At 39.7% G+C, this 21193-nt stretch overlaps 1 protein-coding gene across 20 annotated transcripts in view; it reads right to left on the bottom strand.

The window, feature by feature from the left end:
* ARPP21 (cAMP regulated phosphoprotein 21) overlaps nt 1-21193 on the bottom strand; it is a 288954-nt gene that overhangs the window by 55363 nt on the left and 212398 nt on the right. For 12 of the 20 annotated variants that reach the window (XM_051768567.1, XM_051768564.1, XM_051768580.1 and 9 more), the window contains 5 exons: nt 21045-21153; nt 19144-19245; nt 12785-12822; nt 10705-10764; nt 7924-8156 (listed from right to left, as the gene is read on the bottom strand). In XM_051768567.1, coding sequence (XP_051624527.1) covers nt 7924-8156; nt 10705-10764; nt 12785-12822; nt 19144-19245; nt 21045-21153 — 542 coding nt within the window. The remainder of the gene's footprint in view (nt 1-7923; nt 8157-10704; nt 10765-12784; nt 12823-19143; nt 19246-21044; nt 21154-21193) is intronic. The other 8 variants (XM_051768573.1, XM_051768572.1, XM_051768574.1 and 5 more) reach the window with 8 other exon arrangements.

The following is a 21193-nucleotide window of genomic DNA, read 5'->3' as shown; positions in this document are numbered from 1 at the left end:
GTTGCTGTGTAAGACACATTTTTTATCCATCTTCTTCAAACTTTGTATTCATACAGAAGCTACTACAGATACAATCAGTCCCCTTTGTGAACTCTTGTACTGTCATCAGCAGGACCCTAAATCTGCTTCTCCAGTACATAACCAAGAAAGTTACAGAGATTTCAGAAGAAATTTTTAATTTCTATAAATACACTTCAAAGTTGTATTAGTTGCTACATTTTTCCCCTCCTCGTAGACTGAGATTGGAAATTTAGACATGTTATTCCTGTAGGTATAGTTTTATTTATTGGGTAATTTCAGATTTCAGTATTTCTACAAATTGCAGAGTTATTTCTGGAGGCCATTCTCATCAAGCTGCAAGTAGTATTTGGGTATTTGGTGTCTTCCTTGAAATTGTAAAAGCAATGGCTGGAATTTAATTTTCCTCCTACATAAGTTACCAAGTTCTTCCCTGTATTTCCCTAGCCTTTCTACATGCACTTCATGTTGGTTCTTTGAGTTCTTGCTTTACTTTCTCCTCTTTTCCTTCACTTTTTGAATTCAATAGGTTAGAAAGCTACCTGGAGATGGCAGTGGTGATGAGATTTCATAAACCTCCCATTATTTCCAAGTGTGTAAGTAGAATCAAGCCCGAGTTCACTCTCCCCACTTTTTGTGCTATTCAAAAGAAAGGCTGTTAGCATAAAAGAAGACTGCAGCTCTGATATTCAATTGTTATTTTTTCCACCCCTCTCAGCTATTTATATGCCAGAATCACGGATTGATCTATACCAGCTTCTGAATGATAAAAGCCAGAGGACTGCAATGAATTCAGATGCACTTATCAAATGATACGCAGAAACAGTGGAAAATCCTCTGAAGCTATCACCTCATACTGGTCAAGCTGACAGCTTTGAAATGTCTGCCATAAAAGACCTGAGATCTGCTCTCCTATGTCAGTAGATCAACTCAGTGATTTTGAAAAAACACAAATAAGCCACAAACCATATCAAGAATTTTCTGACTGTTTGGAAAAAAAAAATCCCAGAAATCACTGCTTTATCAATTTTGCCCCCATTTATCCTGTACAAGAATGATCTACTTTATTTTTTTCCATCACCATAACTTATTTCCTATCATCTTAAGTCTAGATCTATCAACACAAGTAAATGTAAATTCCAACACTAATGTCTGGAAATTAACACCACTTAATCTTGTCTTTGTAGCTCTGATTGGCTGTTTTCATGCTGTCTAAATCTGGACTAAGAAGTCACCACATAATGAATTCAGTACTGTAGAAAAGGGAAAAAAAATAGAACTATCTGACTTTACTCAGACTCACATTAAGAGATGTCTTGCTAAAGATTTTTGAAAGGAACTTGGTCTAAATGAGATTTTTGTCCCCATTACACAATACAACCTCTTTTTTTTCAGTATGTAATGATGCATACTTCTCCTAGATTATTCTATAATTTTCTTGCTGCTTCACAGTTGACATAATAATAACCTTCACATTCTCATCACTTTTGATTAATATATTTTTTAAGTATTCTGAGAGATACAGCAGTTCAAAGAGTTGTAAAAGAGGGTTTACAGAGGGAGAGAGCATGGCAGTACCAATATGGCAGTACCAATATTCTAAGCACTAGTGAGTGATGCAACATGTCTTGCTCTATTTTATTTCAGTCAGCATTCAGTATCTGATCACTTTGAACATCTCTGCTCATTCCACCTTCCAAGTCCAAGGCAATTTTTTCCTTTCCTATCAACTAGACTCTCAAGATCTATCCACTACTTAGTCCAGACAGTTATTTTTTTCAGGAACAGTAGAGTGCTGGAAGTATTTTTGTCTTGGATATAGTTACTTGGATTAGAAATATTTATTTGCTATTTCTGTAATTCACTTGTGTTTCTCTGTACACCCACATACTTGGTTGTTGGGGTTTTTTTTATGATAATGGTACATGCTCATGTGAACATGATTATTTCTCTGCAAGCTGCACTTCTAAAAATAAAACTGATGTTTCAGCACAATCAGTTGGTGGGAAGATTATGACTGGAAGCAGTTGGCTCGTGACTTATCATCAGTAAGTCTGACACATACATCAGTATTCTGACAGTTTCTGTTGGACTTACCAGATCCATCAGGCTAGTGCCTGATAATAAAAAAGCAGAAATCTAGTTCCAAAACTGAGAGAAAAAAATATATTACACAGGAAACTTTATATAAAAAAACCCAACCACCCAAACAAACAAAACCCCCCCAAAAACCCCAAACGACCAAAAAAAACCAGACAAACCAAACCCAGGAAGGTTAATGTATTGAAATGCCTACATATAATTGTCTTTCCCCAACAGGAGTAGCAACGAACACCTAACAGGAGAGATTAGACTGTGTCTCCAATTACTTGGAGCCCTGCCAAGGAAGTTAATGATCCCTACAGACCTGTATCAACACGGCTAATATCCCAAGCCAGCTTTTTGTAAATGAGGGGGAAAAAAAATACACTCAAACAGATGTGCATTCCACTGAATGGAAAACACATTAAGAGAAGCTAAAGGTGCAACAGTTACATCTCCTATTTAACAATTATTTAAATAAGTATGCAGATACACAGAGAACATTTCTTTGAAGCGCATCTTGTCTTCCCTCACAATAATCTATGTTAAAACCTGTGGCAATGTGTCAGTGACAGTAACATGGTAGTTGATGTGTTATATTTTCACTTCTTTGGTGTTACAGACTGAATAGGTACATCTTTGTCCCCCTGCATGGACAACTATTTCACTTACCACTTTATATGCTTAGTCAACCCTGGAAAGTCCACTATATTCCTGGAAATCTAAACCAACCAACATTTTGTATGATGTCTTAAGCAGTAGGAATACAACTTGATTGAAATTTGTTAAGTTATTAACTCCCCACTCAATATTGAGCTATAGTTTAACACATCTCTGCATATCTACTACGCTTCAGAATAACAGAGAAGAAAATTTTATTTGCAAAATACAATCTGTGCTTTTCAGTAGAACAAGGTTCTCTAAACAATCAACAGGTGCATGAAAATAACCATCAGAAGCATTAAAATAACCATGTAATGGGTTTCAAACAGCCCCTTTTGTGAAGTTTGCAAAAACGAAGTAACATAATTCCTATACTAAGCCCTAATTCCTGTGCAGCTGAATGCAATTAAAGTCTAAGACTAATTGACACTGCTGGACTCTACTGCAGAGAACAGCATGTTCTATGATCTCTTGCCTAGGGGGAAGCTAACATCTTCCTGTGCTTCAGTTCCTGCTTGCTTACTATGTATTATTAATTACTGATTTATCAGAAGTTAAGGTTAAGGGCAGAACATTTAATTTTGATGACAATATTAAAAGTGATCCAGAAGGACTTCAATACTAATATTGCATTACTGTATACACTCTCAAAGGCAATTGTGAGCCTTCATTGAAAATTCTGAAACTTTTAATACTCTATGCTCAAGAACAGTGTTTAACAATGCTTCTGTAAGACTGTCACATATATAGAATAATTTTCACATTTAAAGAGGCCACAAATAATTTCTATAATTTAGACAATGAAGAACATTTTGACCAACTAATGACTTCATACCACTTTCATATCTACTATATGCAAGACAGAAATGTTTTAAATTTATTACTGTGAATCATAAACCCCTTCAGAGAACAGACTAGTATTTTCTGTAGAGGAGAACTGAGACAGAATTGGTGCCTATCAGGCGCTACCAGAGCGGTGTGTGTAATGTTTGTAGCAACAGCTCTGAAATTCCATTTCAACCACTGTAGTAAAGACAACAAAAAAAAATAATCAAGATCACTCAAAATAAAAACAGGATCAACATTTAAATGTCCACTGAGCTACAGAAAACCAAGGCTACCTATGGTTAGAGCACAGAAGATATAATGCAAAAACATGCACAATGAAGTGTCACTTGGTTCCTAATGCACCTTAGAAAACAAATGCAAATAGCTCATAGAGGCGTTGACAGCTACTGTATGAATGCACTCAGCATTTTTTTGGTGAAATGAAAACACTGTATCAAGACACATTTCCCTATTATTTTTTGGAACAGTCATTCTTTTCTGCTTTAATGCCATTCAATAGCATATCAGAAAGAAGGACAGAAATAGTGATTTGGATATTATTTCCTATGACTTTTCTCAGGCTGATTGACTGTTTGACTTTGTGTCCTGGCTTTGAAGATATATATTTGTTTTAACATCCAGTCTTCCTCTTCTTCCCCACCTCTTTTTATTTCGTTTCTTTTTTACTCTTCCTGTGCCTGAACTAGCTTTCCAATTTAAACACCTTCCTTACAAAAAGTCAAAGCACTTACAAGAGAACATGAAATTTTAATATCACTGATGTTTTAAAAATGTATTATAAGAGCTTTCATTTGAAAGCAATTTGGGGTTTGGTGCATACAGAGTGCAGATGCTTTTACAAGTATTGGCATGCTTCAGAAGTCTCTCCTCTAATACATTTCCTAAGTGCATCCTTTATTATGCTTAACATTAAAATGGCTACTTAAAAATATTATTCTTGTAATTAGAGGTCTCCTTCAAACTGGATTTCCCTGACATCATTTTAAATGCTCTTCACCTCTGCAACACAATGCCGCAGAGAAATACATTTACCTGCACTCTACTGAAGGTGAATGATACAAAAAAAGTATAGCAGGGACCTCTGCCTCCTCCCTAATTCAACGCACATTAAATTCAATTCTAGTGCAATGGAAAGATTCACAGGTGTCAAAGAAACGTGGAGGTAAAACCATGGTCTGCTGCATACTTCAAGCCCCACTGTATAGTCTATTCAGTCTACATTCAAACAAAAAATACACAAGAACGTAGTTTCACAACTACATACACACTGGAATTGCACACTGTCTTCCCTGGGGTAGTTCCCATAGGGAGACAGAATGCATGATATGAAGGATTCTGTCCTCCATCTGCTCGGCTGAACACACTGACTGAAGGGACAGGGGGCAGTGGTGACAAGTTCCTGCCCAGCACTGCAGGTAGGTCTCCTCTGTCATTACCCCCCTGTCCCAGGTGCCCTGGGATAACAGATGTGAGGCTCTGCAAGTAGAATCAAACAATAGCAAGGATGGCAGTTCCTCTGGATGGAGGTTAATTCAGACTATGCTCTGCATCCAATACGCTTCCATAAATTAAAAAGGATGGGTCATGGTCATACTAGACTCCCTTCTGAAGGGAACAGAAGGCCCAATATGCTGATCAGACTCACTTCTTGGGGTCATCTGCTGCCTTGTTGGGGCCCATCTTGGGCACAGTGACTACAAAAAGACAGTTTTCAACTCTCAGAGAAGTAACGGGGTAGTGGTGGGGGGAGAGAACAACTATCTTGGACTTACAGAGGGACATTTTGGCCTGTTTATGAAACTGATTGACAGAGTCCCCTGGAAGGCAGTCCTGAGGGGCAAAGGGGTCCAGGAGGGCTGGACATTCTGCAAGAAGAAAATCTTAAAGGCACAGGAGCAGGTTGTAACCATGTGCCAAACAACAAGCTGGCATGGAAGACAGCCAGCTTGGCTCAATGGAGAGCTTTGGCTGGAACTCAGGAAAAAAAGAGTTATGACCTTTGAACAAGGGGAAGTCTAATCAGGAGGGCTACAAGGATAATGTGAGATTATGAAGGCAGAAAATCAGAAGGGCGAAAGCTCAACTAGAATTTAATCTGGGTACTACTGTAAAAGACAACAAAGAATGTTTTTGAAAACACATTAGCAAAAAAAGGAAGGCTAAAGATAATCTCCATCGTTTATGGGATTTGGGGAGAAACAAAGTGACAAAGGCTGAGGAAAAGGCTGAGGTACTTAATGCCTTCTTTGCCTCAGCCTTCAATATCCAGAGCAGCTGTTTTCTGGGTATCTGGTCCCCAGAGCTGCAGAACAGGGACAGGGAGCAGAACGAAGCTCCCATAATCCAAGGGGAAATAGTAAGTGATCTGCTACACCACTCAGACACGCACAAGTCTATGAGGTCAGATGAGATCCACCCAAAGGTTCTGAGGGAGCGAGTGGAAGTGCTCACTGAGCCACTTTTCATGATTTATCAGCAGTCCTGACTCACTGGAGACATCTCAGTTGAGTGGAAGTTAGCAAATGTGATGCCCATCTACAAGAAAGGCTTGAAGGAGGATCTGGGGAACTAAAGGCCTGTCAGTCTGACCTTGGTGTGAGAAAACCTACGGAGCAGATCATCTTCGATGCCATTATGCGGCATGTACAGGACAACCAGGGGATCAGGCCAAACCAATATGGGTCTATGAAAGGCAAGTCCTTCTTGACCAACTTATTCTCCTTCAATGACAAGGTGACCCACTTAGTGGATGAGGGAAAGGCTATGGGTGTTGTACACCTGGACTTTACTAAAGCCTTTAATGTCATAGCACCCTCCGGGAAAAAACTGGCTGCTCATGGCCTGGATGGTTGCACTTTTCACCCTGGTTGATGGCCAGGTCCAGAGTATGGGAGAATGGAGTTGCATCCAGTTGGCAGCTGGTCACAAGTGCTGTTCCCCAGGGTTCAGTATTGCAGCCAGTCCTTTTAATATCTTTATCCATGATCTGGACAAGGGGATCAAGTGCACTCTCAAGAAGCTTGCAGATGACACCAAGATGGGAGAGAGTGTTGAAGTGCTAGAGGGTAGAAAGGTTCTTCAGAGGAACCTGGACAGGTTGGATCAATGGGCCGAGGTTAATTTTATGAGGTTGAATGAGACCAAGAGCCAGGTCCTGCACTTGGGTCACAACAATCCCAGGCAGTACTACAGGCTTGGGAAAGAGTGGTCAGAAAGCTGCCTGGTGGAAAAGAACCTGAGGGTGTTGGTCAACAGTTGGTTGGATATGAGCCAGCAGTGTGTCCAGGTGGCTAAGAAGGCCAATGGCATCCTGGCTTGTATCAGAAATAGTGTGGCCAGTAGGACCACAGAGTGAAATCTGACCAACTCAGGTTTGATAAACTGGGTGTAAATTAAGTACTGTCCATAAAACACTCTCAAGCTGAAAGAGCACTAAGTGCTAAGTATTGATTACCACTTGTCCTGTACTATATGTATCAAATGAACCAATCTGATGGAATCATCTGATAGGTTCATTATTTATTATGCACTTTTACACTAAAGTATAATGAGTAGCTTAATGGCATAGCTTGAAATTACTTAGATCCAGACCCTGTGACTCACTCATATGTTAATGTACTCGTAAAGTTAATGCAAATAAATGCAGAATTCCCACCGGTTCATAGTCTGCTTAAATGGTGCTTTCATTTAATGGGAACTAAACAAAGAAATGGAGAGATTGTGGGACCTCTGTGAATCCACCACTTCTGCCTGCTTCCACCATAGCCCCATCTGCCAGCAGCAAGGCAAGGTTGTTCTCCAAGATACACATGGTCTGCATTTTAGCAAGGACAACAAAATATTCTTGGATTTCTCATCAAATATATGACATTTAACTATTCAAAACTTAAAAATATTAAGATTAATAAAAAGTTAAAATCTGTGTTTTCTCTGAAAGGATTGCCACCTTTTCTTGCTACAAGTGCAGATGGTGTTCCAACAGGGTGTGCACATACTGTACTCCAAGAAAAGCCTACCTCTCCTATGATTTGCAAACCTCGGGCACCATGCTTTTTTCTTGATTCCTAAAAAGTCAATACCAGGTACCCAGATACTAGCATCTATAGATGGACATACACATCTCCCATGTACAGGAAATACAGTTGTTTATGTATTTCACCACCTACTTCAACCATAGGGGTGAGACTACATGCTCTCTGAAGGTCCCTTCCAACCCAAACCATTCTGTGATATACTGTACTCAGACAAGTACCAGTACAGCCATTTATTATCACATAACAGGAAGCACTGTGAACCCAATACAGTACTAGCTACCTGTTTTAGACAGTTTGCCGGTACTTCTGTTACTTGATGAGCTATCTCCTCTTGTCAGGACGGTTATCCCACCAAAGCTGGCTGTCTTTGTTATGGCTGGCTTCAAATTTCGATTTGAGCTGTCCGAGTCTGTGCTGCTCCATGGCCTCTGGTGGTCTGTCCACTTTAATTCATTCTCTGTACTGCTCTGTCGACTGCCAGATGTCTTCCCGATGCTGTCTCTATTACCCCTACAGACATCAGGAAACAAAGACTTACACACAAATAAAACCATGTCACAGCAGAGTTTATCGCTGGGTACCCTGCAGCGACCTAAATAAAGAAAAAGGAAATACTACTCTGCATTTATGAAATCATGTTTGAAACAGGGGATTTGACCCCCATACTCATCTGTCTTCAGCATGTAAACACCGCTATACCTTTTTTATATGCACAGTACTTACCACCGTTCCCCTTCTGCACATTCCCTGAGAGCACTTCACCAGATGTGGCTGACATAGTACTATCAGGCAGCACTGATGTAGCATTTCTGTTGTCTTCCCTCAGCAAAGCCCTCACTACTTCTCACTTTTCTGTGCATCTCCTGTGATGTTTTTCTCACCAACTTCACCTGCCCTCTACCTTTGTCTTCATACCCATCCTCCTTATTTTTATTGCACCTTGCTTCCAGTCATCAGTTTTGTGAAGTCATCCAATGCTTCCCTAAACATGTGTCCTCTCAATGTGACCCCGAACTCTTCACTGCTAACGCTCCACCTAGAGATGCATGGGTTGGTTTATTTCCCCTCTGTATACAGTTGTGAGAATCTCTGGGCAGAGGTTGTCTGTCCTCGAACAGTTGCAGAGCACCCAGTGTAACAACACACTAAACTGTGACCAGAATTTGGAGGAGAATTTGGCTTATTTATGGTGAGCTTTTACACTGTACTGCTAAAATGACAAAACCAGAATGCTATAACAGCTTAGTGCACCATGACTGTTATCCCAAGTGATGCTCGTAACACTGTCTTTGGAAGTCTTTTAGAAGACATTTTCCACCCCTCTGTCTTATTTTACAGTATGATAACTTACAGGTTCAAAGCTCTTTCTACAAATCAAAAATGATGGGACGGTATCTATTTTTTTTTTGCCCCCTTTGTCCCTGTGAACATAGCTCCTGGTTTTTATTTGGAGAACCTGCTGGGCTGTGTCACTTGGGACATGAAGGAGCAGCGTGTCAAAGGTAGGATCAGGCTGTTGCACTCCTTGCCTGTGAACCAAACCTCTCACAGATGTGATCAGCAGTATAAATGTGTTGACCTTTGCTAGATCCAGACTGTGGGAAGTCATGAAGAGAAACAGCACAGAAGCAACAACACAAAAAAACCAAAAAATATTTTGAAAATAAATCATCCTAAGATTTAATTGGAAAGAAAGATACCAAAGTATATTATTTAAAGACTCTTTTGTACTCTTGTGCTCAGAAATTAACAAGTCTCTTATATTTATATTCTAGTGGAAAAGAGGAAGAGAAAAGGAATGCTTTTGTATTCTGTGGTTTTTGGTTACACAAAATTTCTTTTAGTTTCCCAAACCCAAACAGATATTACTCATTAAGAGTGTCTCTGTGTAGATGCCTCCTTACTCCTGCATGCCTGCTCCCTGACTCTCAGATCATTAAGCCTAACCCAAAGAAAGAAGAAATGTTTTTTTGCCTGCTGCCTGTGGTCATGGGATGCAGAAGCAGATGCTCCAGCACTGTTCCTTATTTGGTCCAATCTCTCCATCTCCTCTGTGGCTGCTGTGATAACATGCAGGGTTAGCAACTGTACATCAAATATTCCTTTTCTTCTCATAGTGAAAATTTATGTATTATAAATAAATATAAATATAGGTTTGAAGTGACACAAGCTGTCACTCCTACATATGAAAACCCCAATGCATAAAGACATCTAGTGATCACCCTATTTCTGTAGAGCTCTCCCTGTCCCTTAGTGGATGAAGGACATGCTTCTGAAAGCACATATTCCCTCTGCCTGCTCTGCTTAAGACTTGTGGCAGCTGACTGACATCTAAAGCAACTTGGCGTGCTCAACTCTGGTTGATCTGAACTGAATCTGTGAGAGCTCATGATGGGGGAAGACAATCTTCCTAAGATCCACAGAAGAACACTACCACAACCAGACTGGGTCTTCTACTGATCCAGTGTGTCAAGTGGTAAAAATGTCCTCCATGAAAATAGGGACTGACTCTTACTGATATCCTTGGGATGCTATTTGGGATATAGGATACATCTGAATGTTCTCTGGGCAGAAGGAATTGGAGCTGGGAAGACAAAGTTCACAGAGAAAAAGTTTCAAAATATAGCTGCTTTGGCTAATGGAACTTCAATCAGTTTCACCTCAATGGACTATTATTTCAGCTTTTAATAAACCAATAAAAGGAAAAAAGGTCAGTCTGGGCACTAGTCTATGAAATGAGCCTGTTGTATACACTCCAGCAAAAATGAGATTCCACCAGTTACAGTCACTTCCAAATTGCGGCAGTCTGAGCAGCTGGGCACCTGGAAATCTCCTATGGTTCCTGAGACAGTGATCCATAAAACCAAAGGAAAGGGACCTCTTGTTACCTTTGTATTCAGAGAGCCTGGGATGAGTGAGATAGAACGCATTCTCCATGTTCCTTTCCAACCAGAAAAATGACATATCCAGACCTGTCAAGGTTTCCCTTGGCAAGGACACAGATAGAATCACAAGTAAAAGTTACTGGGAAATGAATATTAAATAAATTCATACAAACCTAAACAGCTGTCTTTTCTTATGGGTATCATTGCATATGCTACTGTCTTCCAACAGCCTACTGAAAAATGAAAAAAAAGATTATGCTAACAAACATGGTTATTCAAATTTATCTGATCTGAAAAACATAGATTAGATTTCTAGAAACATCTTCCAACTTGTGTTAGATTCAGTTTAAAAAAACAAGGCTAAAATTCCCCCCTCCTCCCTCACCCATAACTGAGCACAGTCAACTGAACGTAAGAAACATCAGCTAGGGAGGCTGAAGGCCATTTAGCATTTCCTGTTAGCAAGCAAGGTAATTCTCAGAAGCCAAGGAACCATATATCCACATCCAAAGGAAAATTCATAAAAAATATCACTTAATAAGAACATAAAAATGCAAGCCAGCAAAATACTGCATATGTGATTTTAAGTACTTGCTAAGTCGCTTGGAAGTCTCTGCAGCTCAGAGAAATGCTCAGGTTCTCTGACAAAAAAGAAAGGCAAAGCACTTAAACCCATACCTAACTTTCAACACAGCAAATCAACAGGATTGCTCATGTGTGCGGAGCCCAGTACAGGTTCAAGTGCTTCACCTGATCAAAGGTTGTAGGGCATGAAGCAAGAAAAAGCAGTGTTCTTAGGAACACAGCTGAAGCCTCCCTCAGGACAGCAACAGTTCAGGCAGTACAGTTTGCAACCTGGCCTTTTACTGGTCTCCACTTGGGTATGCATTCTCACACCAAGAAAGCAGGTCAGTCAGCTCATGGGTTTGAGCACAGCAAACCACGTGTAAATACCAAAACTGGCCACATTCTCCTACACAGGGGAGGCCTGGCTATGGAGTTCATGGTTTATCCCATATAGGTACCCACCCTACCCTCAGCAGCACAGCCTCTGAGGGCTTTTCATGCTGACCTGAAATGTGAACAACTGTGTCATGTTTGTTGTCCAAATCTTTCCTGAGAGGGGAAAAATAGGTTTATGGTAGCATCTGTTTTTTTGCTTTTTGGGTTCCTCTGTTGTAATTTTTATTTTTTTTCATAAAACATATCTCCATAGTCACAACACAGAAGAATCAGCTGAGAAAATATCCTTGGCTCTCAGAATATAAGGTGGTTAGATAACAGTGCCTATGATCTCCTGAGAGCCCTCCCTCATTCCACTTACAGAACTGTCCATCAGAAAAGCTGGTTTGTACCATTACTGTGAAGTCAATTTTTATGGGAACATCTGACAGGTGTAAGGATGGACAGAGAACAAAATACTATGACAGATAGCTTCCCCTTCTTCAAGGGAGTGGTAAAGAGTTCTAAAACCTTCACAGGACAGACTCAGGCCAGCACTGCCCAAACACTCACCAGTGAAATTCCCAGTTTTGGTTAAAATCCTTATGGTAGCACAGTTTTTAAGATTTTTAACACAGTTAAGCAACTTATGGCTGTTATGGAGTCAACACTTCATACTTCATAGATTCTTAAAAACAGTTTATTCTTCCCTTTAAGTGGATTTAACATAATAAAAATAACATTCACAAGAACTATCACACAGTAATGCTAAGTAACAGTGGGCTCAGATATCACCGTCTCATTACCACACTGCAGCAGTAAAGCAGATTCAGCTTGGGGAACTTGAGAGCCTTCAAAAGCAACAAGTAATGTCAGCATTGCTGCTCAGCCCCACAGGAGAGCAGGTTAAACAACAGAAACACAAGTCCGATGTTTCATAAATACCATCATCCAGTCACTGCTAGAGTGCTTTTTAAAGATCAATAAGTTAAATTCTAAAGGCACCCCAGAGACAGAATAGTCATTTGAAATGAAAGCTTAGGTGGGCTCCCCTTCTTTCCCACAATCTGCTTTTTAAACTGAAATGCAAAGCCTCAGGAAAGCAGCAATAGTAACACCTTATCTGCTCAGATATCATATTGCAAGGCAATCTCTTTTACTCCCTCTTAAAGCATAAAACCACTTCAGATAATATGGATTAAAAATTTGCTCAACATTCTTCACATTAGGATAAATTACTATAGAACTATAGATAGATAAAATGAGAAACAGCTAAATTTAACACACACACACACACAAGCTATTTTTTACCTGTTTTCCACAAAAAGGTTTTCCTGGGAGCAAACTGACTGAAAAATAAAAAAGGCATTGTATCAGACGTTCTAGATATGCTCTGCTGTTCCAATTTCTTCTTGATTTTAGAATTACCTCCTCTGCTCAGGCTTAAGGGGATTTCAATTCATGCATCATTTGCATTTGCAGAAGACAGGAGGGGAGAAAAGGTCAAGAATAAGGTCAGGCCAGTAAAATAAATTCCATGCATTACAACACATTGCCAAAGAGGGGTCTCAGTTTGGAAACAAACTGAAACTTCTCAGTTGTGGGATTTGAAGAAGGTAGTATGTGCAAAATACTGGCAAGTTGAAAGGAAAACTCATTTTTCCTGCATAATATAAGGTTCCACTGGTCTGCCCTACCACGTCAAAGTAAGACTGCAGAATAGCACGGAGCTGCAGATAGAAAGGACAAATAGAAGGAAAACATGCAGGATTGACAAAGTTCCTCAAAGGGAGAGAAGCTACTGCAGTTCTTAGAAATAGTGTGTGATTTCACATTTTACAGTTGGAGAGGGAACACTGAGATATAAAATGATAATAACCTTCTTAATAATAATATTAACACAAATCACAGCCTATCACAAAAAGGTTCCCTGCTGGAAGACTTAGATTCCAAAAAAGGTGAAGGGCTCAGAATAAGTAAATCCTATGGGCAAGTGTATAATTCTTTTAGCATTACTTAATTTTTATGCAGAGAAATGAAGCTGTACTCAATTTTCCATGAATAATTCTCCCTCTTTGATTTTTTCATTTCCCTCCTATTTCATGTTCACTACACAAAATGCCTCATAGCTGTCACTGGATTATATCTCGATGAGGTACAGAAGAAAGAATAGTCAGTGCTTGCACTGAATTTAAACAAAAGGCAGGCAAAGGGAGGAGGGCATCAGAGATCATGCCCATTACTTCTGTAACAATGGGATTCAGCTCAAAGAATAATGAAATGCCATCATTAGCTGTGTCAAATTTTAATGGTATGGGATATGCACAGATTTTGGATGTTTGTTTTGACAAGGGTGAGTTAAATGACCTACTCAAAAGAGTGCTGGCCAACACTAGAAGCAACACCCTGCTCATTCTTAGTGCTCCAGCAGATGCCTGGACAAAGTTTTCCATTGGCACCACAGCCAATTTACAAAAGCAAGGAATTCATCCCTGAGACGGCAATGCAATTTCTCATTAAAGCTGTAATTCACCCACCCAGAATCCACATTAGAGAACATCTGACAGCTCCGTGGGCTTCCCAGGCAAGCTTCCACCCTGCACTCCTGCTAAACTTGCAAGGCTCTCGGCTGCATCAGTGGCAAGTGCATCTCTCCTTAGCACAAAGCCTCAGGGCACCAGGAGCAAGTTCTCCATCGCCAGGGACCAAAATCCACCAGCTACAGTAGACCTAAAGTTTCACCCCAGGCTGAGAGAAGACAAAAACTGTTTCATCTAAAATCACTGGGATCCTTTGTACAACTACGACATTGCATCTTCTCTTGTTTCATGTACCTTACTCAACAGGTTTCATTAACGGATGTGGTTGTGCAGATTTCAGCATAGTCTAACTACCCACAAAAGCATAGTGAAATCACCCATGGGCTTGTACAACACCAACTGCAGGGGCATGTCTTCATCTTGAGGTGCCATGATGGGCATCTGTGCATTGACTTCACTGCAGACAGATTCCAAAGCAGCATTACAACTACTCTCACAGAAAAACCTTTGCTTAGAGTACTGGTCTGTGTACTCACAAAGTTACAAAAGCAAAGGAGCATGTGCCTGTCTAGATTAATTTAATTTTTTTGAAGTTTTTAAAGAGACTGCAGTGTAAATCAGAATAAATATTTGGGATTTATATTTTATCAAGCAAATGGAAAGGTCTGCTTCCTTTTCAGTGTCTTGATGGGAACTGCTATCAACTGCATTGTAGACTTAAAGCCAGAGTCCATAATAACTCCATTTGTCTTCCTGGCTGACGATGCTGGCAAAGGGCTACACAGTCCCTGGAAACTATTTTTCAGTATACAGGTGTGAGGCTGAGAAGCAGAAAAGACAGGCACCTTTTTATTACGTTATTCTTACTGCTAAAAATCAGATGGCTAAGCAGATCTGGATAGCAATTGAGTTACTACAAGGTCAGGACTCACTTTCCAGATCTATAGTATCAATAATGCTCAATTTAAAGCACCAGGAAAGCTGAAATACACAGCATAGCTGTTGTAAAAAAAAATAAATCCTTAAAACACTTGGCTTTTGTATACCCATCAAACACACTGACAACAAACCTACAAAAGAAAAAAGTTATGTAAGATTACCAACAAATTAGCCTCCTTGGAGACCTCTGCATGCAAGATTTCCATTAGGTTGCTCTGTACGACTAATTGTCATTTATGAAGTAAGTATTTCACTTTTCCAATTTCCAAGAACCCTTTAAAGTCTCAACTGAAAAATGTGCATCAGCTCTGCCAGTGCATTAGGTATACAGGGTGTTGCTGCTCATGTTTTTAATTACATTAGCCAACATAGATAACTATTAACATGCAGCAATATCCTGCAGTGGATACCATCAGGTAATAATTTTCTTGTCAGTTAACAAGATGTGATAAATCTCAGGCTTCCAACTAATACATATTACTTGATCTGCAGCCATAAACAAAGGCTCTGTACAGCAGTACAGGAGTTTTAGTACCTACAGGTTTATGGTAGCCAAAACCAGCTGTGCCTTTGATTTGTTTTTATTAATTTTATGCCTTCTTCATCCTAATCTTTTCACACTACAAGGATAGGGCAGGCTGAAGCCACCTCTTCAAGTATTTCTTTTTGTTTTTTCTGTGATAAAGATTCTCACTGTTTTCTTAAGTAGAGGAATCATGACTTACTTTACCTAAAGGATCTGGTTCTTTAGAATACACTCCTTAGTCAAAAATAGCCATTACAATTAACAACAAAAAATAAAAAGCATGGTGTATTTCCTTTAATAAATTCCATGTGTACCATGGGCAATTCTACCATTTGTGTAAGTAAGAAAACATCTACATTTTTCAGTGACTACACAATGATTCCCAGAGAATACATTTATGAACACTGAGTGTTCCTAGCATGATTCTGGCTCATGAGGTTATACACTGCCTTAACCTTGAAGAATGAAATTTCCCCCATGTAATTTGATTGCTAGTCTTTAAAATCAATTTTCTGCAGGCTTAAAAGCCAAACATCATGTATCATTCATGCCCTCATTTGAGATTCTCTGTTAAATCTACACACATGGAAATACCATGACATATTTTTTTTACTCCTTTAAGTTGTTCTTTGTCTTTCTTGGACAATTACTTTACAACTTCCTAAAGGTAACTAAAGCAGTTCAGACAAGAAATCTCTCTGCAAGACCCAGATACTCCAGGTCCTCTGCTCCAGTGCACTTAGCTGTAAAGTTCATAAATTGTTGTAAAACTAAGTTTCCAATAAAAACATGTTTTAAAAAGAAAAGTTGTAGGCTTTACAGTTAAAAAGTAACCTTGAAAACAGCTTTGAGCATAACAGAGTTCAGGCAGCTCTGTCTCACTCTTAGCAGCCTGAAAAATTTGAGGTGTACTTTATATTTCTTATTTCAGTGAGCTGGAACGATTTATTAACTATTTATTTCTTCACCTATCCTTTTATTAAGGTATCACATTAACATGCTTCTCAATCCCTGCCACTTGCTATGACTCCTTGCTATGACAGGATTCATTAAAACCTCCAGCTCTCCTTGTCAAAATTTATGATAGCCAACAGGGCAGATGGAAAACTTGCCAGAAAGTATAATTTAAACTGACTAATATCAGACTAATCATCATAAGGACTATCACAATGATGGCATTACTCATGAACATATTTATTTTGCTAAAACCTTCCCACTTGGAAATGAAGAGAGCTGGTGCATGAGAGTTCTGCAAGATCAAAGGAAGGACAAGTCAGCTTTGTTGGTATGTGGGGTCCAGGTTAAGACATTTTTCACAGCAACTGAAACATGCATAGAATTTTTTGCCCCTGTAACCAGACTGCCTTTTCCTCCTAAATTTTGTTCAAAGTTCTGACTCTTGGGCTAATATGTTATCTAAAGAGTTTTGGGTACCTCAAACATGTTTAGAGAGGGGGTGTGCGATGCAACAAGTTATGGCAGTAATCTAGACCTTCATGGCTGCTCTTTGGAGACTTCATGCAAGCTCTCTTCGTGCATACTCCAATTAAAAGTGAAGTATCTATAATCCATTTGCTAAGGTTCATAAGCAAGGCACTGATAAAGGCTTGACTACAGCAGTGAAAACAGTATAGAGGCAACAAAAATACCACTTGATTAATCCTTTCCTGACTCTCTTTCTATGTCTGTAATTTACAGGGTGACAAGGCTTAGCTATCTACCTCACAAAAACCTGGGGAGAACTGGATTAATTAATGATTGCAGAGGGCATTAAAACTTCAAAGTCATACGTGCAGTAAATGACTATCTATAATAGGAAGCCATTTCTCTCTTTACTAAAATTGGGGAAAAAAACATTGTCCACCACCACAACCACTGACATCATCCTAAAAACACCTTGTATCTGTAAGGAGTGCACCACTCAAAAAAGCTTAGCTAAGAAATATATTCCTGATAATATTAATTGTACAGCTTGCTGAAATTAACTGCACTATGATGCTCACTAACACCTGCAATTGCAGAGAGAGAGAGCAAATGAGTGGATATGAGAGAGAGAGGGAGAGATATCTAACATTGCTCATCTTTAAAAATGCTCACTCCCAATCCATTTAAAATGCCTGCCACAAACCACACCGTTACTTAGGTCCTGCCACTCGAAGACGCTAACCCAATGGACCACAACAATCTACTGCTGTGGGCAATTAAAATGCTCACTGCTTGCCTGTTTTTAAAACTCAAATATCTAAAGACAACAGCAGCGATATATTGTGGAGCCGTTTCACAACACTTTTCCAGACACCTCTGTTTCTCGGCCTGGCATTTCTAGATGCTGCTTGTGATAGAAACAGCACTATTTTGGCAATGTCTGTCCATATTTTTTTAACATTTTGTTTCATCTGAATCCTGCTTCAAAACACAAAGATTTTTTGGTTTTGCACAAGCTCCTTTTTAATATGTCAAACTCCCAAAATTTCATATAAGAAACAGGTTGCAAAGAAGCTTTTGCAGCTTTTTAATAACTTGGTAAGTCTATACTGTGTATAGACTTTGACAGATCCACATGCTGAAAGCAAAACATAAACTGATGGGCCTCTGCTTTCACTGGAATTGTCTCGGTCAAGAAATAAGAAGTGAAGCTAAAAACAGATGTAGCTAGCTATTTACTAAAAAGCAAAATTACTTAACACAAGTGACACAACACACACCTTAAAAATATACAGTGTATTCTGCTAAAGAAAAATAACATGGATGTGTGCAATTCCAAATCCAAATAATAAATACTATTAGCCCTGCAACATATGAACAGTTTTAATTTAAAAGGACACTGCCAAATATGATTTTCAAAAACAGTTTTAATTGGGTTTATTCCCATATTTGTAAGTGGCAGAACTGCCACTAAGATGTGAGATAAAAAATTACAGTATTATAGTAAATTATGATTTTCTTCTTTTTTTCAGGAACATCAGGTATTGCTCACAGATGTTTCATATTTAAATGTTTTCCTCTAGAAAACTACCTAGCTTTGCAAGTTCTGATTTTTTTGTAAGGGCAAGAATTAAGACGTCTGTTTCATTTTATTCCTTTCAGAATATAATCATCAACAGCATGACCAATTTTCTGATGGCAGAAAACAGTTCTTTAATCAGTCATTTAAAAAAAACAGTGCAACTTCATGCTTAAACTCTGCCTTTTCTTTGTTCTCAGTGTCTTGGCCTACAGCACTGGTCCGAAGAAACAAAAACCATAAGGAGGCTTTGTGAAAGGACACTTTATTTCAAATGAAATATAAAATAACACAGCTATTTGAAATTATTGGGAGTGTCCATTTAAATCACTGCTCTTTGGTTAGCAAAAGAGAAGGAAACAAGAAGTAAACCTAGACAAAATGAACATTCAAAGAAACAGGATAAGTACTCCCCAGACAACATGCTGGGCCTGATACCTCCTCTACCCTTCTCCCTGCAACTCTCATCACCTCATTCTCCAGAAGCCAATCTCCACACCTTTTAAATTCCTCTTGGGCCCTCTGCACTAATCTGCTTTCCCTGTCACCTTCAGCTCCACAAGGCAAGCCCAACTGCAGTGTTGTTGTAGGAGGGGGGCAAGACTGTCTGACTACCGGGCGAAGGTATGGCACTAAAGAGGCAATTAAAACAACTACTCACATCTTGTGCAAATATTCTCTCCCTCACTCTCTGATACTCCTCTTCTCTCTCTTCAATTGATTTACTTCGTCTGTCATCTCTAAATGGAAGAATTCTGTTTTGCTGAGCAGAAAGAAAACCAGGAGGATTATATAAGTTGAGCTGTTAAAAACTGCCATTAAGTAACTGTCATCTGAGAATAATAAATGTTCACTTAAACAAATGAAGCACAAAAATGATAGCTGTCACTCCTGAACGAAGAACCCTGCGAGACTGGGCACTTGAGGATTTCCAGTTAGATACTGCATATGGCTTTGTTGAGCAGGTGGCCAAAATAAGGCTTGCTGCACAGCTTTTGGGGACCTGCCATCCTAAAATCGAGTGTTCACACCCCAAGTCTAAATGCCATTGTTCTCAGCTGCTAACATTTCTGGATTCTCCTACCAGCTGTGAGGAGCAGGAGGGCAAGAAGTGATGTGCCACCTACAAAATCAAGGAAGAAAAGAGGGTAACTAGGCTGCAAGAGCTAAACTGCAAACCCTAGAAGAAACCCACAAATCTCTGTGTACAAGGAGAAGTCCCAGATATTCAGGATGACAGTTTCAACCATTTCCACACTGTAAGGAATCCTCTACTTCAGTTTTGCTGGGTAAAGAAGGGCCATTTGTACCTCTTGGTAAACCACAGTGAGGGCAATGGCTGTGCCATGGTAGGAAGAAGAGAAAATGACCCCCTGCCAGGAAATGCTTCATTGGCAATTGGGTTTCGAGTACTGCTCCTTCTGCCCCTGCACACCCATCACTTGGTCAGATCAGTCATGCTGCTTTTCTTTGGCTGATCCCCATGTTCACCACACCCTGAAATTGCTTGGGGTTTGTTTTCAAAACCAGTTTGGATGCAGCACAGCTGGCAAGGCTGCTATGTAAACTGAAGTCAAGGAAAAAGAAGGTGCAAAAAGGAAAAAAAGGAAGGAAAAATCAGTCCTTTACTGAAAACATGAAGGAAAGTGGCAACAAGAGACTCACTGGTAGTTCCCTCCACAAATATAACCTAAGCAAAGAAAGCATATGCTGTCTTCTTACCTGTGATAATTTTCTCATAAAAGCAAATCATGTCAGAACCCTTTCAGATTATTTTTTTGTTAATATATTCCACATACACAGTTTGCACTGGATTGAAACAGCACAGCACCCGCTTTTAAAGGCAGCACAAACACACACATTTCCTGGCACTCCCTTATTCATCAGGCTCACCTAAGGTAAGGTAGTGTTATGGCACAGGCAACACAGAGGGGGAACGTCTGCCACAGTACATGCACAAGCAAGTAAGTTACACAGACAGTAAAAGGTGGTGAAGGCACTGGAGGAGTAAGGGAAGTAAAAGATAAACCTGATTTATTGTTGATCAAAACATAATTTAGGAAGGTTTAAAAAAAAAATCAACCCAGCCTCACCATCACATGTTTATTTTGGACTTTTTGTTTGTTTGTTTGTTTGTTTTCCCTCTCCTCTTTTATGGGCTACATCAGTTTATCATTGGTCCATACTGAAATCCAACTCTGAGTGGGTACAATGGAAGGAGGGAGCTATAGGGAGCGTAACAACTGCCATAGTTAGGCAAGACATTGAGAAATGCGACTCACACAGCCTTCCACGCAGCCCAGAGCCACCGGCATTCCCCCTCCCGTGGCATGCAGCAAGTCCTGCGCCAAGCAAACCACCCATGCAACCCCACACTGAAGCGGCTGAAGCGGCCACGCTGGGGCTTGATGCCACCCACGGTGGTACGTATGCCAAAGGAGGCAGGGAGGGGGCAGGAGGGCAGGGGAGGAGGAGAGCAACAACAAAAGAACAACAATAACATCAGTCAGCCCACCTTCAAAAACAGAACAAATTTCAGCAACTCTCGAACCGAGAACCAACCTGATTGTCTTCTTTATCAATACTAGAGTTATCTCGCTTCAAGATAAATCGCTTCTGGGATTCTTCACCTTTTTCATCTTTTAAATGTTCAGAAAACCTTTGCTCTGGTCTGCCAGCAAAGTAAAACATAGCAATAAAAAAATCTTTCT

This window comes from Manacus candei, unplaced genomic scaffold, assembly GCF_025592945.1.
Source record: "Manacus candei isolate 608988 ecotype Guabito, Panama unplaced genomic scaffold, ASM2559294v1 h1tg000095l, whole genome shotgun sequence".
NCBI lineage: Eukaryota > Metazoa > Chordata > Aves > Passeriformes > Pipridae > Manacus > Manacus candei.
This window is presented reverse-complemented; position numbering and strand designations above follow the sequence as displayed.